The sequence below is a fragment of the Centrocercus urophasianus genome, unplaced genomic scaffold, assembly GCF_019232065.1.
Source record: "Centrocercus urophasianus isolate 14NV4802_14NV808 unplaced genomic scaffold, USGS_Curo_1.0 seq_10, whole genome shotgun sequence".
Classification (NCBI taxonomy): domain Eukaryota; kingdom Metazoa; phylum Chordata; class Aves; order Galliformes; family Phasianidae; genus Centrocercus; species Centrocercus urophasianus.
This window is the reverse complement of record NW_024884142.1, coordinates 50,082,962-50,104,622: the sequence shown is the minus strand read 5'-3', so window position 1 is coordinate 50,104,622 and position 21,661 is coordinate 50,082,962. Positions and strand designations below refer to the sequence as shown.

Genomic DNA, 21,661 nt, shown 5'->3' with positions numbered 1-21,661 from the left:
TCTTCCTTCAGGTTGAAATTTGAATTTCTTCCCTGAGAGAATAGCATTTTATCAGCCTTGCAGTCAGCTATAAGCAATCTCAAGAGCTAAAGTAGGCTCGTTCTAAGCAAACAAAGCTACGTGAAACATAACATAAGATTATTCTTATTGAAAGATCACTTTTTCCTCTTTTAGGTCTTCTGATGAGGTAACTCCTCAGCACGTTTACAGCTAGCTAAGGAATAGCAGAGGCAGTCCTGATCTTCCCTTATCTGTTCAGGACGGATACTTTTTATATTCCATTTTCCATTTTCAACTCAATTTCTTTGCTCTTTATCTAGAGCTGAGATGAAATGACTTCTCTTGCGTTCCGTAAAAACCTTTGTGCCACTCACATGCCAAATTGACACTGAGCATAGCTTGAACTATAGATTTTCAGGATTGTTGCAGTCTTACTGAGGCCAGCATGGTATTCTGAAAATGACATACATACCATGGTCATAGTTTTCACTTTTCAGTAGAGATTATCCATGACATAGGTAGAACCTAGCTTGAGGGCAGAAAGCAGAGAAAAGCAGAGCAGAGTTCTTTGTTCCAAACTACCTTTTGTCACTTGCAGAGATTCCTGATGCTCTCTCAGGCATGTGAATTTTGAAATGACCGACAGCTATACTTCTGTGGTGAGGAGAATACTTCGTGCTGACAGTGTTTCTGAAGCTTGGAGGTTATGTTTGTGACTGTTCAGACTGATGGTGCTTGAAAAGATCATCTGGTGAAATGAACTGAGAATGCAGTTGGCTTCCATGTTAAAAAGAAATCTTCAGTGAATATCTTCAGAATTTGTGACTTTTGCCAGTTTGTTTGCAAAGGGTGACAGGTTCTGTGGTCTTGATTTTGTTCTTTCATTTCATACTGAACACATTTCATGTAGCACTGTTTGAAGGTTTTCCTTGGCTCCTATTTGAAGTTGCAGAAATACTGGGGCTGACAGTATCTCACTGTAGGAGCTCTCTCTGTCCAATTCACTGGCCCACAACCGGCAGGCACACAGTGCTTTAGCCATCTGCCCTACTGTGGAAGTTGGCCTGAAGTAGTTTCGTGTTGCTTCTGTGGAATCTGTGTAGCGTCCAGACAGCAAAATACAAAATATATGCCAGGAAATCTTTCTGATGGTAGTTTGCATCCTGTTAGCATATTGATTTCTATCACTACAAACAAAGTGTATTTGGAAAGAGAACAGTTATCAGGGTCTTCGTGGGGAAACTAGGAATGCTGCAGCAAAGCGTCTTTGCTGGAATCACCCACGAGGCAACTGGCAAGGCTGGGAATAAATTACATCTCTCTCATCCTTGTTCAGTGCTCTATCTGCCTTTCCTCCCCTGTCACTCCCCAAATATTTCTGTAGCTGTCCATTCCTTGTTTCTCTTACACTGTCCCAAAACAAACATCAAGTTGTTTTAAAACATTCCACAGTTCATTTGATCGGAACAAGGATCCGGACTAAACTCCAAATCAAGCAATTGCATTGTGCCTATTGACATTCTCCCTGTGGTTTCAGCTGAATAAATCTCTTTGTTTCTCCTCTAAAGCATTGCTGTGAATGGCTATAATATTTACACAAAGATTAAAATCCCTTGATACATCAGAGTTGCTGTGCACAGGCTGAATAACCAACACATACAGCAGATTCTTGTTACCTCTTGTTTATTCTTCAGAAGGAAGCAGAAACTTGAGAGAACCTCAAAGCTTCAACCAAGCCTGAAATATTTTTCTTTCTTGCTAGAGGGCCTGGGGGCGCTTCTGCTGGGTCAAGCTGCTGGGGTTCTCCCCTGGCTGCTTTGGCCTCTTTGGAACAGGGAAGACCAAACAGAAGAGGAACTGTGTGCTGATTGCTGGCATGAGCTCAGTGGCCACGGTACCCTCACAGAATTTAGGCAAACATACCAAAAGGGATCATTAATAGTGCTCATGAAACACATGCTGAAAATATCTTTAAAAATTCTTAGTTTTAGTTATTGGTACAACATTCAGCCATGTTGTCACAAGAGTGTTCCAGCAATGAACAGCTCTCTCTGCTGAACACAAAAAATGCTGTATCAATAAAAGGCACCATGATGGGGTTCTGAGGCAGATTAGGAGTATTAGGTGCCTCCTCATTTCAATATGCCAGTTACTCTCTGAAGAGTTATTTTCTAACAGCAGGAGCATCTCAATGCTATTTAGCAGAGCAACACCAGAATAAGAGGAAAGAACAAAGTATCCTTTTCCTGTCTAACACAGAAAATAGAAAAAAAGTAGATTTTCCTACTTCTGAATTATCTTGTCTTATAGAACATATGTATTCAGTGTTCAGTAGAACACAGAAAGTTATGTAAATGAGTCAATTGAGTCAGTGTTGGATCAAAGCTTCAGAAAGGCCAAGGAGCTTTCTTTGCTATTTTTTAATGTTTTAGTTTACACTTTTGTGCAATCTCAGTTTCTCTGCTCTGTTTGCATTATCCATCACCTTTAGCTCTCTTCTTCAGGTGTTACTTTTAATACAAACGCTGTTCTCCCTTCAGTCAAGGTGTTTCCCTTCTCTTTGGTACAGATGAGCAGATGTATGGGAGAACCTGTCACAGGCTTTGCTCATTTCTCAACTGTTGATAATCTTCAGCTTCCCTTAGGTGTTCCAGCTCTCCAGATCAAAATAAAAGCAGCCAACTGCCTTCCTGTTTCTCCGGTCCCTTTTCTGTATTTAGTGTTCTAGGATCTGTCCCAGACTAACTTTCAATTTGTGAAGCAACCAAGTCATCTTGCAAGTGTTTCTCCAGAGATCTGCATCTGTGCAGTCCCAGATAGCGTTGAATGGCTTCTGCTGATCAGGACTCACTCTCTTGCAGGAGAGGCAGGTCCCACAGTACAGTATCTATTCTGTGACGCAGTGCAGTTCATCTTCCAGTAATCGTGCCTCATGACAAAAAATTGGTGCCCCACCACGTCCTTATCTCCAAATTAGAGGGATGTAGATTTGATGGGTGGACCACTTGATGGATAAAAAATTGGTCGAAAGGCAGCAGACAGAGGGTGGTGATTAATGGTTCTATATCCAGGCCGGGAACGAGTGGTGTCCCCCAGGGGTCTGTCTTGGGACCAGTGCTCTTTAGCATCGTTATCAGTGACCCTGATAATGGAATCGAGCACACCCTCAGCAAGTTTGCGATTAACACAGTGGAAGGAAGGGATGCCATTCAGAGGGACCTCAACAGGCTTGAAAGGTGGGCCCGGGTGAACCTAATGAGGTTCAACACAGCAAAGTGCAAGGTTTTGCACTTGGGCCAGAGGAATCCCAGGCATTTATACAGACTGGAAGGAGCGGCCCTTGAGAGCAGCCCTGCCCATAAAGACTAGGGGGTCTTGATGGATGAAAAGCTTAAGGTGAGCCAGCAGTGTGCTCTTGCAGCTCGGAAGGCAAATATATCCTGGGCTCCATCAAAAGAGGAGTGGACAGCAGAGACAGGGAGATGATTGTCCCTCTCCACTCTGCTCTTGCGAGGCCCCATCTGGAATACTGTGTCCAGGTCTGGAGCCCCCAGTACAAGAAGGACAGCTGTTGGAGAGAGTCTAGAGGAGAGCCACAATGATCAAAGAACTGGAGGACCTCCCCTACGAAGACAGGCTGGGGGAGCTGGGCTTGTTCAGTCTGGAGAAAAGGCTGCAGAGTGACCTCATTGCAGCCTTTCAGTACCCAAAGGGGGCCTACAAACAGGAGGGGAATCAACTCTTTGAAAGGGTAGATAACTGCAGGACAAGGGGAAATGGTTTGAAGTTGGGGGAGGAAAGATCTAGTTTGAATGTCAGGGAGAAGTTCTTTACTATGAGAGTGGTGAGGTGCTGGAAGAGGCTGTCCAGTGAGGTTTAGATGCCCTGTCCTAGAGGTGTTCAAGGCCAGATTGGATGAAGTCCTGGGCAGCCCGGTCTAGTATTAAATGGGGAGGTTGGTGGCCCTGCATGTGGCAGGGGGGTTGGAGATTCATGATCCTTGAGGTCACTTCCAACCCAGGCCACTTTGATTCTGTGAAAACAGCTGGTTCGAAAACGCTTCAAGTTTTCTGCCTTTGGATATCTTCTTCCTCTGCCAGGCATCTTGCTTTCTTTTTCTTCTAAGGAAAGTTTCTTTTTCATTTTTAAAGGGGTGTCTTAGAAGTTCATGCTTTGCATGTGATTTAATTACTGTTTCTCACCTTATGGTATAATTTAGGGCCATTATTCTTTACTCCATCTAGTGTTTTTCCCCTTCCCCTTTTTTTTTCCTTATGCATAAGGATTTAGAGGATCAGTATGATCTCATGTGCTTATTTCCCATCAGCATATTTCCCTGCCTCCCATTTTCAGTAGATCACAAGAGATTCCCACTTGTGAGGCCTCCTGTCAGTCACTGTGGGATATGACTAACATCTGAATGAACTCTTCACTTGCTTTCTGGTGGCTCAGCTCAGAACCCCTGTTGTTACCGGCCAGTGTCCCTTGGGACTGTTGGAACTTCTCCCTTGAAAAGTTATAGAAGAAAATATTACATCCTAAAAAATGTGGGCATTTGGTTCAAATTACAACTTTGAACATTCTTTGGAAAGAAACTCCCCATTATTTTGCCTTTTAGCTGATACTGGTTTTGAAGCTATAGTTTGTCCACCTTGCTTGTCTTCAGTACTATTCAAGCAGAGTATTTTGGAATAAGCAAGTATCATATGCTTTTGAATAATGGGGAATGAAAGACAGTGTTGTGTTTCAGGGATATATTGCTTACCAGAGGCTGGATGTTCAATTGGTGAAATGAACAGAACCAATAAAACTTCCAGTTCTCTATATTTTCATCAGAATTTTCCCTTGTGGGAAGATATGCAAGATGATTGCAGGGTAGTTTTTTAGCCAATAGGGTGGAAAAGTATTGCACGATCCTCTGCAACATTTTTCTCCCCTCTGTGAGAGTACAGATGCATGGTGCACAGTCAGAATTCCTAAAATTACTGTGAACCTGATGTATTTGTCTGTTTCTTTTTAAGCATCTGTTAAAAATCTTTGGTATGAAAACTAGGGTAAAGCACTTCTGATTTTTATTTTTATTTTTATTTTTTTTTGTAACATTGGTGAAGTAGTGGTGCCTGAATAGTAACTTGGCCAGGTCTCCAGGTTTGGAAGATTGCAAGGTGGGGCATGAGAAGAAGAGATGAAAGGAACAAATCTAGGAATGTGCCTATGGCACAAGAGACAAATGCGTGTAGTAGAAATGATTAGTCAGAAGTAGTCTGGGAAAAGGAATTGTTTCTATGTACTAGTTGAAACAAGTGATACAAGCTGTGATACCGGCACACACTTTATCCTCTCAAATCCTCAGTTTTCTGTCCTCCTTTCAATGCACAGGACCTTTCTGCTGCAGCAAGCTGCTGGTGCCACTAGGTCTGCTAGAGTCACAGGGAGCCTTCCTTAGCTGTACCCAACCCTGGTGATTACTTGTAGACCTGTTCTTTTTTCCATCGAGTTTGTAGAATTGGTCTCAGTCCCCATCATATGCATTTACCACCAGTTAGGCACATGCAGGTTGCACCAGTTTTCCTATCTTGAATCAAGTGCTTGGAGTTGTGGTATGCATTTGAACCTTTTCTCTGTGTTCTCACGCAAGAGATGTTAAATATACTGTATACTTTGCTTGGGTTCCAGGTACTGGATGCCCTTTGCTTCCAGGCTCTGTATTGAACACATGTTAGGGAAGACTTGAGACATTACTTCAACATTTTCAGTATAGCAGGAAGCAGTGTAATGAAGAAGAAAGGAATCTTAGATTCAGGTATCCTGTGGTGGACATAGTGCTGACTGCAGTGCTGATGGACACAAGATAAAATGTAGACAAGTAGTACATTAACAGTTTTCAGCCATATTTATCATACTGCTTACAAAGGCAGCAGGGCCACTCTTAGATGTATGTAACGAGAAGATTTTACAAAAAAAAAAAAAAAAGGATGTTCACCTGTATCTGAAAAATCAAGACTCTCAGGAAGACTCCACACAGGAGGGATCTTTAGCAAGAGATCCTTCATCACTGACAGTCCATCCTGAAAATGGGGTCCTAAGGGGTGGAGCCAGGTTCTTGAATTGCCTTCACGGCAATTCCAAGGTCTTTTCTCTGGGTGTTCAGTCAGTGGTTCAGACCATGACCCAGCTGTTCCCATACACCACCATATTGCAGCCAGTTCTGACTTAGTCATGTTTAGCACCTGCATCCTGATGTCTGTTTCTGCAGGGTTGGTTTTTGTTTGTTTGTTTGTTTGTTGTTGCTGTCTGTTCCAACTAGATGGTTTCATGGATTATATTTTTTTAAAACCTCTAAGTGAATTCCAGCACTTTGGTGTTATGGAAATCTGGTAACTTCTTTGTTACTTAATCAGAGATTTTCTGATAAAGGTAGCAATTTTGATGTAATATTGAGTTAAGAGATTGAGCTGCTTCATATAATTGGTTTGTCCATCTTCTAACTGCAGTGCCACCAAAGGCAGTTTGATTTCAAGAATTTTTGGAAAATAAACAAACAAGAACAATTTACTTTCTAGTTACTGTAAAGTAAAATAGTGCCAACCATGAAAAGCCCCTTCCCTAAACACATCCAAATAATGACAGGATCTAGCCGGTATTTTGTACCTCTGGGCTCTTTTGCCCTCCCTTGGCAACCAGGGTTGTCAAGTTTTTGTGCTGTTGAGGCAATTTACATTTCCATGCTTGCATTAGACTGGACCCAGGCTACATCTGTGCTGGTATTAAGCACAGGGTAAGGGCTGGTGCTCAGCAGCATCCTGCACTCGCTCACTTTGCTTCCTCATTAGCAAGCTGCTCAGGCACAGCAGGAGTGTGGGTACAGTCATGCATACGGGAACAGAGCTTGGTTTGGATTGGCGTGAGGAGTCTTTGGCCTCTTAATTAGTAGCACGGGGGTTTTAGATATAACACCGTGCTTTAATTTTGTATTTCACACATTTTAAAGTATAATTCATATTTGCAATCAACAGTATGTTCCAATAGTGCATTCTAAAATTACTGGGTTTGGAAGAAAGATGGAGGAGTTTTGCAAGTTCAGTGTTGTCCTGCTTTGCCTGTTGCCTTCCATAGCAGTAACTTTTTAAACAAGCATAAGGTATCCATGTATGTTAAGCTGCTTGTGAAGTGGACTGCTTTTAGCTTCCCTTGTGAATACAAATAGATGATGTGCTGAAATGAGGTTCTCTCGGCCTCAGGTCAGTATTTATTAGATACACAGTGCTTACAGCTTCATTCTGCACCAGCCGTCTCGTTCCCTCCTGTATGTGTATATGTGTATTTCAGAGTGGTAGGAAAAGTACCCCACCTTTGTGGCTATTTATGTAACTTGGTACACAGTTTTTTATCACCAGATGTTACTCATGGCTAACAGTTGTTGTTGGGGATGTCACAGCTCCTATGTATACATATCAAAATTAGACATGCGTAATGTCTGCTTTGATGGTTTTTTCTCTCTTAGCCCAAGAGAGACACTGATTCTTTAAAAAAAAAAGGAAAGAAAAAAAAAGATGCAAAACAAAAATAAATTATTTTTCTTACCGTACTGTACGTTCTTAATGACTGTACCGAATATGCAAATACCTATTTTGATTGGCTGCAGTAGCCCATCTGTTCTGACAGTATCTCATATTAGATTATCCAAGACGTTTGCCAGCATCTGAGTATCTAGCTTTGCTCTAAATCTCTACAAGAACCAGAAAGAGGCTACATTTTCATGAGAGCAAGAGAAATCTGCACAAAGCAAACTTAATGGGCTTCAAGCTGCTACGAGACTTCTTATGTGCCTAGGGAAAAGAAGTAAACAATCTTTTTGTGTGTGCTTCTTTCACTGCTGTCTTTTCAGAGCCCTTTTCCTTATCCTAAATGCCTCTTGTGCCTGGCTAGAATAAGGATAATTAAATGTCTTTTAAATGGTGTTTAAAGCTGCATGATAGGAATACCTATCCTCCTGATCGAGTTCTGTATAGTAAATGTGAAAGAAGTGCAGTCCTGTTGAGTATGCTACTACATTGCTTCTGAGAGGAGCATTAAGGCGGAGATTTGAAATAACCAGTTTTCCCTGCAGTGACATATGCAGTATCCTTACAAGCATCTCCAGCAGCATGGCTGCCTCTTGTGTTTGCTATTTATAAAGTAATGCAACTGAATTGGGAAGCAAGAGCTCTATGCAGATTGATTTTAAAGCTGTTCCCTGATTCTTCATTTTAAAAGGTACCAACACAAATGTAAATTTAAAAGAACCTTAGGATTCTTTCTGCTGACCCAGCGATAACTGTATCTTGAATTAAAGCTTTTTTTGCTTTTTTTTTCTTTCCGTTGTCCTCTGTTTATGCCAATATGTGATTATTACATCATTAAATAAAGTACAGTTATTTTTGGTTTTCTGATGGTGCCGAGATTGGGACAACCATATGTAGTGGAGATTTTTCTTTATGATAAATAGAAAGTAGTCGTGTAGAGAATTCAATGGCAGTGTTTTTTTAGCAATGTCGCTAGAGCAAACACATTATTTGTGGTAAAACAATGCATGTTTCGGTGTGTTAGCCTCTTTGTAGAAGAAAGGCATGGATAGCTCTCCTTGTCTGCTGAACAGTTTTTCTGAAGCATAATGCTTTTAAAAGGCAGATTTGATTATTCACATTAGTCTTCAGATTTCCTTCCCCTTTTCTTTATTGCATGAGGCATTAGCATGGAAGCACACTTCATATTTCTCAGGCTTTTGTCTGTTCCTGCTGCTTTGCCTCCTGGAAGTCAAACAGTGCTACTTGGTTTCTGACACACCTGATTACTATGGAAATTATTACCATGTCATAAAGAAAGGATTTCATGTGTCGAATGTGCTGCGTGAATGCAGGCGGTTCTGTAAGCAGAAGGTTCCTAGTAATAAAGAAAAAGGGAAAAGAAATGCAGAAAATAGCTGTGCAAAATCCATAGTTGCAGATTCTTCTTCAGAAGGCACAGCCTTCAAGAGACTGGGGAGCAAGCTGGCTTTTTTTCTTTTTTTTTAATCACTAAGAAGATAAATGTGAATTTGTGCTTCAAGGAATAATTATTTTATTTTGACTCCAGCAGTTGGCACTGGCCAAAGTGATTTCCGAGGGCACTCGATGTATGTCCCAGATCACAGTTCCACGCTAGGGCGACTTGACAGCTATCGCTCTGCTATGCAGCGGTCTGAAACCAAGGACACCAGCTGCCAAACTGAAGAAGTTAAAGTTGTTCCTCCTTCAATGAGAAGAATACGAGCACAGAAAGGACAAGGCATTGCAGCTCAGATGTCTCAGTTCTCCAGCTCATCTGGAAACATGTCCGTGATGAGTGATTCTGCTGCGGTTATATTTGCTTCTCGCCAGAATAGTGACATAGGTTTCCACAGCTTGCCTCGGGCTGGTGCAAGAGTGTCTCTGCAGTCCTTAGAACAGACCCAGAGCGTCTCCAGACAGACTGAAGACATTGCTGGCACTTTGCCCCACCAGATAAGTAAACTGCAGGTGGATGATGATGTTGTGCATCTGAGAAATAATGCCACAACAGGAACTCTTGCAAGGCCAAAGTCTCAAGAGGTAAGAAGTTATGACAGTGAAAAGTCTACTAGTCCAGCATGTGTAGTGTCTCCTCATGCCACCTACTCAACAAGTGTCATACCCAACGCAACACTCTCGTCGTCCTCAGAAGTTATTGCTATTCACACTGCCCAGAGCACTGGATCGCTGGATAACAAAATTAGCAGTTCTGCTGTGTATGCAAAGCCAAGAGACAATCCTGTTGCCAACAATGCAATAAGTGGGAAAGAAGATCACCATTCTTCAAGTGGTAACTGGAGTGAGAGTAGCTCCACACGTCACTCACAGACTTCAGATACTATCCCATCTAATACTGTCATGTTTCTTTCTCTTGGTGACTCTGCTGTCTCTCTCAGCACTCCTGGAAATGTGGAGGCTGGTTCTCAAAGTGTGAACTACAGCTGTAGAAGCAATCTTGCTTTACCAAACCAGTCCCAGGACAGCGATGGTAGGAGTGAATCTAGCTACTCAGGGGAGCGAATGCAAGGTGCAGTGAGCAGCTCAGAGCACTGGCTATACAAGTCTGCAGAAAATAGTGAGACTGCGTCATGCAAGGTAGCTTGTACCACACCAGGCTGTGCCACTCCTGGCAGCAACCTTAGCAGCAGCAGCCTGGAGAGGACGTCAGTCAAAGAAGATTCTACTTCTCTGTACTCTGTAGACCATGATGGTTATTACAGCTCTATGAGCATGGACTCTGGACTGAAGTCAGGCACGCCATGCTATAGTACTAATGGTTTTGGTAATCCCAGAGACAGTGTGATTAATGTCTTTGAAGCAAAGGAGAAGAAACATCAAGATGACCAGCCAGGCCAAGGTGAAAAATCCCTTGCAAGAAACATCTCTCTAAAAAAGGCAAAGAAGCCGCCTTTACCACCATCTAGAACAGACTCACTCAGAAGGATACCCAAGAAAAAAGCTCAGTCCAATGGACAGGTACTTGATGAAACCCTCATTGCCACCCTCCAGCATTCTCTTCAGTTGAATCTCAAATGCAAAAATGGCAGCTCACCTTCCCAGAGCCCCTGCAGTGACTATGAAGATCCCTGGGTGTTGCGCTCTCGCAGCCAGAGCTCAGTCAGTGCAAGCAGCAGCATGATGTCCACTACTGCCCCAAACCTGTACTCCATTTGCACAGTCACGCCCTCTCAGAGTGAAACAAGCAGCATCAAGTCAGAATATGCTGACCAGTGGGGTTACTACAGTGACTATGCTGCAGTGGCAGATGACCAGATGAAGTCTCCAGTGACCCATTCTACCAGTACCTCTTCTGCTCTCAGTGATTACAGCATCAGCCACTTCAGTGATGGCTCAAGGGCTTCTGTACCACAAGTGCCCACTGGACTGGCCAAACCAAAGAGCACTTCTCCAGAGAAGACCCACCGAGTCACATCGCCATCCAGTGGGTACTCCAGCCAGTCCAATACACCCACTGCACTTACTCCAGTGCCTGTGTTTCTAAAATCTGCGTCATCAGGAAATGGGAAATCCAAGCTGAAACCTAAAGTGCCTGAAAGGAAATCTTCTCTTCTGTCTTCAGTCTCCATTTCTTCATCCTCCACTTCTCTTTCTTCAAATACATCTACTGAAGGGAGTGTGAGTGTGAAGAAATTGGACCCCTCAAGCTCTCCTCCAGATTCTGGTGCACCTCCACCTCCTCTTCCAGCACCTCCTCCACATTGCCTTGAGCTCTCTCCTCCCTCTTCCCCTCCTCCTCCCCCAGCAGAAGCTGTGGATCTATCACCATTGCCAGCTTCTCCCACATTTCCCCCCCCTCCACCAGAAGCCGATGTAAATTCTTCCTTTGCTCACAGTGTCCAGTGGTTACCACAAGAAGCTTCCATCGGTTCATACTCTTCCCCTGTTCCTTCTCCTCCTATTTTCCCTTTAGTTGTCCCACCACCAGCACCACCTCTTGATCCCAAACTGACAAAAGGTGCAATGATATGCCCACAGTATTCATTTAAGAAACACGATCAGGAAGATTCTTGCTACAGTGCTGTGAAACAGCCATTCAGCAAGCAAGATGCATCAAGACCTGTGATGCCCTTAGTAACCACCAAAGCATTGCAAATGGTGCAGCTGAGGTCTATCAAAAAAGCAACAGAAGGGGACCCATCACCTGAATCTGCTTCTGAAACCATCTCTCAGGAAAAGGGTGTTGTAAGTTCATCATCACAGTCTTCCTTAAGGCCGTCTCTCTCACTAAGACTCAGTAACAGCTTAGGTGAAGAGGAGATGAAGATTCATGGCAATTCATTAAAAAACTCACCTCAAACACTGGCTCAGAGTTCTCCTGTGATGCTCTCTGACAATATACCCAAGCTTGAAAGCGATCAAAATTCTGCAGTTACCATGGGTCTAAACAAGTCTTTGGAACCGGATTCCCTAGGGTCAGCTCCAGAAGCTACACCTAAGTCGCCAGTGCAGAGCGAAGACTTCTATTCTGGCATCCCACTGCAGGGGTCACCAGCTTCTCCAGACAAGACTCAGGTCGTTTTGCCAAACAAGAAACCGCCTCCCATTTCAAAAAAACCCAAACTGTTCCTTGTTGTACCACCTCCACAGTTAGATCTCACAGTGGAGAAAATAGCTGAAGTGAGTGATACTGTCAGATGCACATCAAGCCCGACTAAGAGAGACGCTGTACTTACACACTGCGAGGAGGCGAGAAATTGCCTTACAGATGGACTCGGCTCCAGCAAGATGGACTCTGGCAGCCTGGTTCCTGAGGGAGGAGCAGCCGGAGTCACCTTCTCTGAAGCAGTGGGAGCTGGTGCCTTTGTGGTACAGCCTGCTGCATCAACAGTTCAAGAGGAGCCCAGGCAAGAGGAGCAGTCGGCTTTTGATGAAGGAAGCAGCTCAGGCAGCAGCCAAGACAGCAGCAGTAACACTGAAGGACACCTGCCTCAGGAGAACGAAAGTGGTGAGTCTGCTTTCTCTGACTCTTCTTCCGACGTAACGATAACTGTGCTAAAGAAGGTGGGGAGTGAGGATAGCTGTTGTAGCATTCATCTAGTCTTCTGTAGAGAAAAGGAGCTCTTGAAATAGTTAGAGCTAAAAGCCTAAGGGAAGTTGCAGGATTGATACTTGTTCCAATTCTATTCTGACTTCTCCCCTTTGCAGACAGGGAAATAAAAAGTATGCTTTATTTGCCTGTGCTGGCAATAAAACATCCTATGAAGAAATTGTTAGCTTTGTTAATTTTGTTTGCATTTTAATGCAAATGATAAAAATATTCTTTCAGTATTGTACTCTGCGTGTGTATGTACAAGCAAAGGCATTTCATGCAGCGCAATTTCTGAAGCAAAGAAGGGTGGTTTCAAGATTATAAACCTGTTGGTTCCCGTGGCAGACTGACAATATTGTTCATTATTTCTGTGTAGCCGAGGTGTTTGAGTCAGAAACAGCAAATAGTTCATTCCTGCCAAGCAATAATTATGGGGAAGAGACGGACGGAGCGGCAACACCAGCGAGACCGAGGACTACTGAGGATCTTTTTGCAGCCATTCACAGGTACTGCAGAGATTGCCCATTCCGTACAGTCTTGTCTGTTATTTCTCTCAAAAATTAATTGATGTTGTTTTACTGAAACACCCCATTACATGTCATTGCTTCAACTGAAAGCACGTATTTATTGGCTTTCTACTAAGACTGTAGAGGAAAAACGTATGGAAAAGAACATGTGTTTTATTGCTTTACAAATGTATTTGATCTATTCTGAACTAAAAGCTACCTGATTAAATCAATACAGATTGCATTATGAATATCCTGCCCCTTAAATACCAACTTACATCTAGTATTTATTGTACTGTTCTCAATCTGCCATATTAACTCTACTGTTGCTTTTTCTGTGTAGCTTTTTGTTTTCATTCTTGTTCTCCATCTCTTTTTACTCTTCGCTGCTTATATGGTGCAGTTTGGGACAGAGGCTCAACGCTAATGCTTCATGGCAAGCGTGGCTGAAACTGGCAAGTAACACAACATGTCAGTCATATGGCAAACCATATGGCAAACGCTGGATTATAGTTTGCCATAATCCAGCCTGAAGTCGGGTGTTTTGTGTCAAACTGGTTCATGAATGAAATGTGCAAAACTGGCTCTTATTAATGTCATTATTCATTTCCCTTAAAAACGAAATAGGCAACTCATTTCCTGTGCTGTTCTCGTTAGGCTTGGGAAAAAACAAACAAACAAACAAAAACCTACAAAATACAAAATGAAATGTGTGCACCATTTAAACAGTACACACAGACCATTACCACTCTCTGAACTACTGAGCTTGCATTTAGAGTAGAATCAGTGTAGTGGTAGTGCCATCTTGTGGCTCTGTCTTTTACTTCAAAATCTGGAGAGGCCATTCTCTTGGTCGCAGAAGTGCTCAGTGGAATCCATGTATGTTTCTAGTCAGTTTGCACGTATGTGCATGACTTCTGCATCAGGAACAGTGAGGGATGGAAAAAGTCTTTTTGTGAGAACACAGCTGGGATTTAGGAGATGTTACCAAAATTACGTATATATATTATTACATAAAGTTACATACGTATAATACTGACCTTTTATAACTTACTGTTATCCCTTAGGATTTGGCCTTGTGCAGCTGTTCTAAAAATGGCCTGTTGCAATCATGCTGCATGGCGTTCACTAGGACTGCGACATGCCTGTTTTTAGAATAAAGTGTTCTGGCCAGTGACCTTTTCCGTTATGTATGCAGATAGAGAGTGGATCTGTGTGTGTGTGTGCACATACTTGGAATTCCTGATTTTATGGGGAAATGGACAATGGAACTGGATGTGACTTAGTTAAAACTGCTTGACACATTTGTTGTAAAGACCTTGCTTTTGTTGGCTTTAGACTTGAACCACTACTCTTCTTGGTTGAAAAATGTTCCCTCTCCACCTTACTTCTGAGGTCTAATTTCAGTAATTGGCACTCCTGAATATGTGCTTTGGAATAGGACAAGAAATTTAGTTGTATGTGCATCAAAGGTAGGAAGAAAAATCTAAGTTTAAGAAACAGTTTTGTTCAAATACGTGTCCTATCTATGTCTGAAAGCCACCAAAACCAAATTTGGTTCTTAATTTTAAGTCTGCCATAATTTATACCTGCTGAGAAAAATTGCTTAGGTGTGGACAGCAAACTGACCATTCTGCTCTGCATTCACTGTGTTGTTGGGTTACTTCAAGCCAGAATAACCAAATTTTTCGTCGCAGATCTTTGAAATTGAATTATGCTCTATATTTCTTTGGAATTTAATTTAATTTGGCAGTAACACAACCTCAGTTCTGGAGTGTTTAAAGGTACCCACAGACAGCCAGAATCCTACTGAAGGGAAGTCTCTGCCATGTAACACAAGTATATGTTTACACACAGCTTTACAGAGCATCCAAGCAACAAATCCACTTGCTGCCTGTGGTACCAACACCCTGTTCTATCTATGCAATATGCTAATGTTTGCCACTACCAAAATAACAATTCTATCCTTATGTTATCTTCTGTTGTCCATTCAGCCTGAGGATGTCAGTTTTACACTCTTCTTTCAAAAAGAAAAGTGATGGTAGTGGTGGCAGCTGAAAATTGCAGCTGTTAGAGTTGCCTGTGGGGAGTACCACAAGTGATCTATTTGTGAACTTCTCCACTTAGAGAGGCAGAATGCTTCCTAAGTCTTGGCAGTTTGTGGCAATGACTGTTGCTGCCACCCACTTAGCTGATGGATTTTGTTCCTTTGTTTTATACTTTTCTCTCAGTAAGTTGCAATGCATAAAGACATTTGAGCTTGCTTTGGCAAAACCTCAAACTCCTTAAGAGAAAGTGTGGCTAAAGATCACTTGAAGTAGAAACTCCTTTCACAAGGGGAACAGTCAGCATTGAATATGCTTGATAAAAATTAAAAATGGAATTATAGTATGATAATCTTGTCTTTGTATCAAGTCTGCCAACTTGCTTTAAACTTTTGGCAAAAAAGTATCGGTAAAAATAGCATTTATTCAATCTTTTTTAATTTATTCTTGTTTAGTCTACAAAGGAGATAATAAACATATAAAGATAAGCAGCATTACTACAGATAAGCAGCATTAATACAGATAGGAGGCATGTAATACATCCCTTTCTTTAAGATACTATTTCTAACAATGGAAAAATGTGGAAAGAGAGCTCCAGTTTCCACTTATTTCCAGTCCCGTGATTGTTTCTTAATTTTATTTTTGTTACTTTTGTTTTCATTAAACTAAAACTACCGGGACCCTTCATTTGAGAAGATAAAATTCAGTCAGGAACTTCACCGATTCTTCATTTAATCAAAAAGTTGGTAAAGCACCAACAGGACTGTAATTTTTTTTCTGTGTATTTTATTTAGAAACTGGAAAGCTCAGTTTTCACTGTTCATGTTTGGGTTTATGGATGGATGGTTAGGATCTGCTTTGTTTACTTGACCTTATCTGTAGAAATAATGCACTGCAATATCCTTTTGTAAAGGCAGGTGCACTGAACTGCACTGCCAGTTCTCCAGGGAAGATCAAATGAAACAGCTAAACAGACCAACAGTAATAAAAAAACAAAAAGCAAAAAAACTCACAACAACCCCCCAAAAAACAAACAAAAAAAAATCCCCACAAAAAAGCCCAACATATTTGATGGCGTATTTTTGATCAAGAAAAATCACATTGAGGATTATCTTCATAATTAATTAATCTTAGCAATTCAGTACTGACTCCAAAAAGTCTGATTTTCTACACAGATTCAGCGTTTAGACATCAGACTTTTGTAGTTTCGTTGTTGCAGATTTGCAGAAAAAGAATAATAAACGTAGCTTTACCTCCAATACTTGCATTAATGGCTATGCAGTTTTGGTGGTGTTCTTCCTCATATTTTAGATTTAGATTAATTCTCCCTTCTCCCTCTCTCGTCTGTAGCTTAATTCATTGCCATCCGTCTAAGCCGAGTTTAATTAGGAGTGGTAAAAAATTTCATCTTTTTGTTTTGTTTTTCTTGTTTGTTTTTCAAACTTAGATCCAAAAGGAAAGTCCTTGGCCGTAAAGATTCTGAGGACGATCGTACCCGCAACCATTCTCCTTCACCCCCCGTAACACCCACTGGTGCTTCCCCAACCTTATCTACCCTCAAACAGGCAGGATCTATTCAGAGAAGCGTTCGCAAGAGCAGCACCAGCAATGACAACTTCAAAGCCCTGCTGCTGAAGAAAGGGAGCCGCTGTGACACCAGTTCCCGCATGTCAGCAGCAGAGATGTTGAAGCACACGGATCCACGGTTCCACCGAGCCAAGGTGGATGCCTCTCCTGACCTTTCCGACAGCCCTGCCAGCTGCTCGCCCAGCAAGAGCAAACGGGCCCAAGAGGAGTGGGCCAAGAGTGAAGGCCTGATGCCGAGGAGCATGTCCCTCTCCAGCACTAGGTACGGCCGATCACGAACACCACCCTCTGCTGCCAGCAGCAAGTACAATGTTCGCAACCGCATCCAGAGCAGCCCCATGACTGTGATTAGCGAAGGAGATGGGGAAGTGGTGGAGCAGTCAGAGAGCAGGGCCCAAAGGACTTTGGATGAGCAGCAAGAGAGGCAGCTTGATGTATTTAACAGTGATGAAATAGACATGGGTGACTTTTCGTATTCTGAGGAGCCAGTCTGCAAGGAGTCCTTGGATCCGACTCATCTGGACTTAATGACTCAGCCGGGTACTTCAAGGAAGTACCTAAGCCCTTCAGCTGAAGAAAGTTAAGAGGCAGTGACAGATGGCGTTGGATATTAGTCTAGAAAATGACAAAGGACTAGATTCCAGAAGAAAGCCCAGATCAGGACAAGTTTACTTCGCTGAGCATTTACTCCATGAACTGCATGTGTGTGTTTAAATGCTGAAGCAGTGGTAGTTCTGCATGGTTGGGGTGGGGTGGGGAGGACTTGCTTTGAATGAGTGGTCTGTGGCTTAAAGAAAGTAACAGCTGAAACTGTTGTGTGAAGCCTTAGAGGTCCTCTTGGGGGCGGGAGTAGGGGAGTTTTCTCAGAGCCTGTAGGGGTGTGAAGTTTTTCTTTTTCTTGAGACTGCATTTGTGCAAGTAAAATTTAAAAATAAGCCTGCTAAAGAGGAAGAGGAAGGCTTCTGGGGTACAAGCTGGACATTTGCTTGAAAAGCATTGTTAGTGCAGTGTAGTGCATTTGTTAAGCAGAGAGGTAGGATGAGGATCCTGTGGAAGATAGTAGGGTTGGTGCTGGGGCCACGTGGCTTCTTATCCAGGTATGCCCCAGCATTAGATGAAGTGCGTCCTGCTAATGCCAGTAGGTCACCAGGTTATGAATTGGTCCAGGGTACTTTGTTTTTTCCTGAGGGAAAATGGAACACAAGTTGACATAGACAAGGGAGCCAAGTTTTTTAACTCTGTACTGGCTGCTATGCAGCCTCACACATACACTTGGGAAAACACTCATTTCCAAGTGAACTGCTTCCTTGGTCAGAGTATTCCCTTAGAGAACTGGAGCAATTGGATACGTGCAGAGGATGTGAGCAGACAAGGGAAGTGGGAGAGGAATTAAGCAGTATACTGCCGGAGTTTGGAACGGTTAAGCTTCTGAATTCTAAAATAGAATTTGAGAACTTGCACTACAGATCTGTAGGTGAAGCCTGTCTTTCCAAATTGAAACTTGGGAGTTACGTTTTGCTAGAAGTCTTTCTTCCATTTTGTCAAAATGGAAGAGTTACTACTTTTCATCACTTGAAATATGGATACTTGCTAACTTTTGGTTACCAAAGAATAAGTTACAGTTACTTTCCTTTTTGATTTGCCTGCAGTATTTCTTTCCTTTTTTTAACCTTAATAATTTAGTGAAGTTCGTTTTTATTGTATATTTTACAGATAATAAAAACATTTAACGGTTTTCCAATTGTAAAGAAGACCATTAATTGAAACTGAAATATTGGCTGGAGTTTTTGGTTCTTAGTAGGAGTTAAGGTTTTAATTTGTAAGAAGAATTTTGCATCGTTTGATGGCGTGAGCAGTTTTGTATTGTTTGTAAATATTGAAAGTTGTTAAAATATCTTTTGATCTCCCTACTGTAGAATTTATACATTTTTAGATTGCTTTTAAAAAGAAAAAGCACTCTTTGTAGATTATTTATTTTAGAGAAATATGCTTGTAATCTCTTTCTTCATTCCTTTACTTGTTAGTAATGTAAATTTCAGGGGCCTTTGTTTAACTCTTCCCTTCTCAAGAGGGGAATAGTGATAAAAATGCTGTGACTTTGCTTCAATAAAGAAGGCGGCTGCCAGTTGCCATATTGTCTTTTGAGTTGATTAAAATCTGCTTCAAAAGATGTGTCCAGCAGTGTATGGCAACACAATGAATGCCACAGACCATGCATCCAACTACTAATCTACAGTTTTCATTGCAAAGTTACTAATTCCATTTAGAAGCATCACTAAAGCATACTGACATATCCATCCCATTTTGGCATGCCAATGCTGAGACTAAAAAACCTGAAATAATAAGCTTTTTCTAGAATCATTTGTGACTGTATTTACTACTTCTTACTTGCAACCTGTCCCAGAAAACTAAAACTGTTGGAGAACCAGATTATAAGCAGAGTGAGAGAGAAGTGGAAAGTTAAATCTGGCTGCACAGCAAGGGTGGGACTAACTGGTGCACAGCAAACTTTCTACCATTCGTACATGCTATTGGAACTGTTGGGTTTTTGGAGCTAAATAAAAACTTAATTGGGCAAAATAGACTATTTCAGCTATTATTAATAATCTGAATTAGATACAACTGCTAGATGTCTACTGACATCCTTTGGTGTTTCTCTCAGAGCTGTGATCGCATTAAACAGAGAGCACAGGAGAGTGCATGGAACACTTTCAACAGCAGGTACCAGTTCAGAATTGGTAGCTCAGATTTTTTCAGCTGTGTTGTTCTCAGTTCCAGTTCTTGCTCCTGAACTCAGTCCCAGGGCACAGCAGCTATGCTCACAGAACTGGCAGCAACTCTGGCATGTATGTAATTATGGTAAGGAAAATGTATTTTATGTCATATATCCAACTTCAGAGATAATTTCTTCTATTATAGTTTCTGTGTATAGGAAGGATTTGCAATTGTGGTGATCCTGCTCGTCAACAAGTATAGATTAAGTTTGGGAAACCTCTGCTAAAGACATCCAGAGCCCTTGGAGTGGAGAAAGAATAAGGAAGCTTCTGCCATGCTAAAGAAGTCTGGTGTCATCCTGATGAGTAATCGTACTATTACTGGGCTTGTTCATAGTTTACAGTTGGTTTACTCATTTCCTCTAAAACAAGAATTGTTGTTGAAGCTAGATCTGAGATTAATATGTTCTTCCTTTCATTGTGAATGTTTACTTCACCATTTTCCTATATTTTGCTTCCCTTTGCTATGTTCAAAGTTCATTCTTACTCATATCAAATGTATGCAGCCCAAACTCCCCTTAGTATTCGAGCCCTTGAATTATTAAGAGGTATTACATCCATAAGGCTGTGTGGTACTTACAAGTTTTCACTGTATATACAGTGAAGAGAGGGGAATTGAATAATTGAAATGAAGGATGGTTGCGTGAGAAGCAATAGCTTGGTGAGAGGAGGCTTGAAAAGCTACTGGAAACCAGTGAAAAGAATTCAGAAAGAGGTGCATTTGATGAAGAGGTGGTTTTGAGGAACCAGGATGCTGGTTCATGTGTAAGGCTGTTGGAAAGAAGGCACAGAATAATGGTAGAAAAGGTGAAGTAGGGAGATTTCTGAGAAATGCAGTGAAAGCAAGGAGTGATGGAGAGATATTAGGCAGACAGGCTAATGCAGATATGAAGTTTCAGGTGGTGCAGGAGAGATAAAAGGGCAAATTAACAGTTGTATAGTTGCAGTAAGGGGAAAGAAAAAACGTGGCCTTCAGTCTTTATTCACAGTATGAAGGGCATGGAAGGCAAAGTCAGTCAAACATGGATAAGCATTTCAGGAAAGGAAAAGGCAAAGTTGTGTGAGCTTAGAGAAGTAATAGGCTGAAGTGAGGAAACATCAGACTATACTGGGCAGGCAGTTGAGAGCTCAACAGTTGAGAGGGCTCCGTGTACAAGAGGGAAAGAATATGGGATCAGAGAGGCTAATGCTCGCATTCATGTCTACCAACACCCCATGTCCATGGTTCCCACAGACTGGCTGCAGTTCTCCAGAATCACTGTACTCCAGTACTTGCTAAACATTGTCAGTCACTTCCTGGACTGAAGAGAGGTTATTTGTGCACAGAAATAAATGCCTTCATAGTATTGCAAACTAATATATCTTGTCAGGTATTCTTCAGATCCCATAGAGTTCTGGAAAAGCCATTTATAGCACTGCTCCAACCAAACATTTGCTACAGTGCATTAAGTGGTTCAAAATGATGTATTTGTCTACTTCTATAAGAGAAGATTAAAAGGATGGACTTCTCCAACAATAAAGTGTTAAAAAAATTGGAGTGGTAATGAGGAATTATTTTATCCGTTTTATTTAAATGAACTTCAGTACTCTTAAGGGCATACGTAAGTACTCACAAAGACATACATTATGGTATCTTTCTGGTTTTCCCTGCTATACTTTATTTGCTGAATCAATTTCAGAAGCTACTTCTTTCAAGACTAAGTTGGAATTAATGTGCATTGAAGACAGTAAGCTACAGAGATGCTTAATAAAGAAGTGCAATGTCACGTGGTTTTCTGAGAGACAGGATAAGTGCCTTACAAGAGCCTCAGCAGCAGAATGAGTACACTTTGCATTGCCAGTGTAGCTCTTTGCAGTTAGTTGATTTCGCATAATGAGTCATCAGCCTTTTAAGAGCCAATCAGTTCTTCTCCCAGCAACGATAATGGAAAGTGCCATTGATTTTGAGTAGGAAATTGCCTGTTAATGGTGAATCCAAATGTGTGCATATATGCGTGTACTGTGGGAGTGTGTACCGAAGAAAGAAAGAAAGCCCAGTCCCAACACACAGGATTTTCTTCTGTCTGTAGTGCAGTGCTCTGTTTATGCACCAGGTGGTATAAAAACAGAAATGCTAACTACTGGAGGAACA

The 21,661-nt window shown here is 41.8% G+C and overlaps 1 protein-coding gene across 7 annotated transcripts in view; it reads left to right on the top strand.

The window, feature by feature from the left end:
- The window catches only part of NHSL1 (NHS like 1), a 164,321-nt gene extending 145,409 nt beyond the window's left edge, over nt 1–18,912 (top strand). For 5 of the 7 annotated variants that reach the window (XM_042812810.1, XM_042812790.1, XM_042812835.1 and 2 more), the window contains 3 exons: nt 9,115–12,534; nt 12,995–13,124; nt 16,617–18,912. In XM_042812810.1, coding sequence (XP_042668744.1) covers nt 9,115–12,534; nt 12,995–13,124; nt 16,617–17,340 — 4,274 coding nt within the window. In that variant the 3' untranslated portion in view covers nt 17,341–18,912. The remainder of the gene's footprint in view (nt 1–9,114; nt 12,535–12,994; nt 13,125–16,616) is intronic. The other 2 variants (XM_042812818.1, XM_042812798.1) reach the window with 1 other exon arrangement.
- The last annotated feature ends 2,749 nt before the right edge of the window (nt 18,913–21,661 follow it).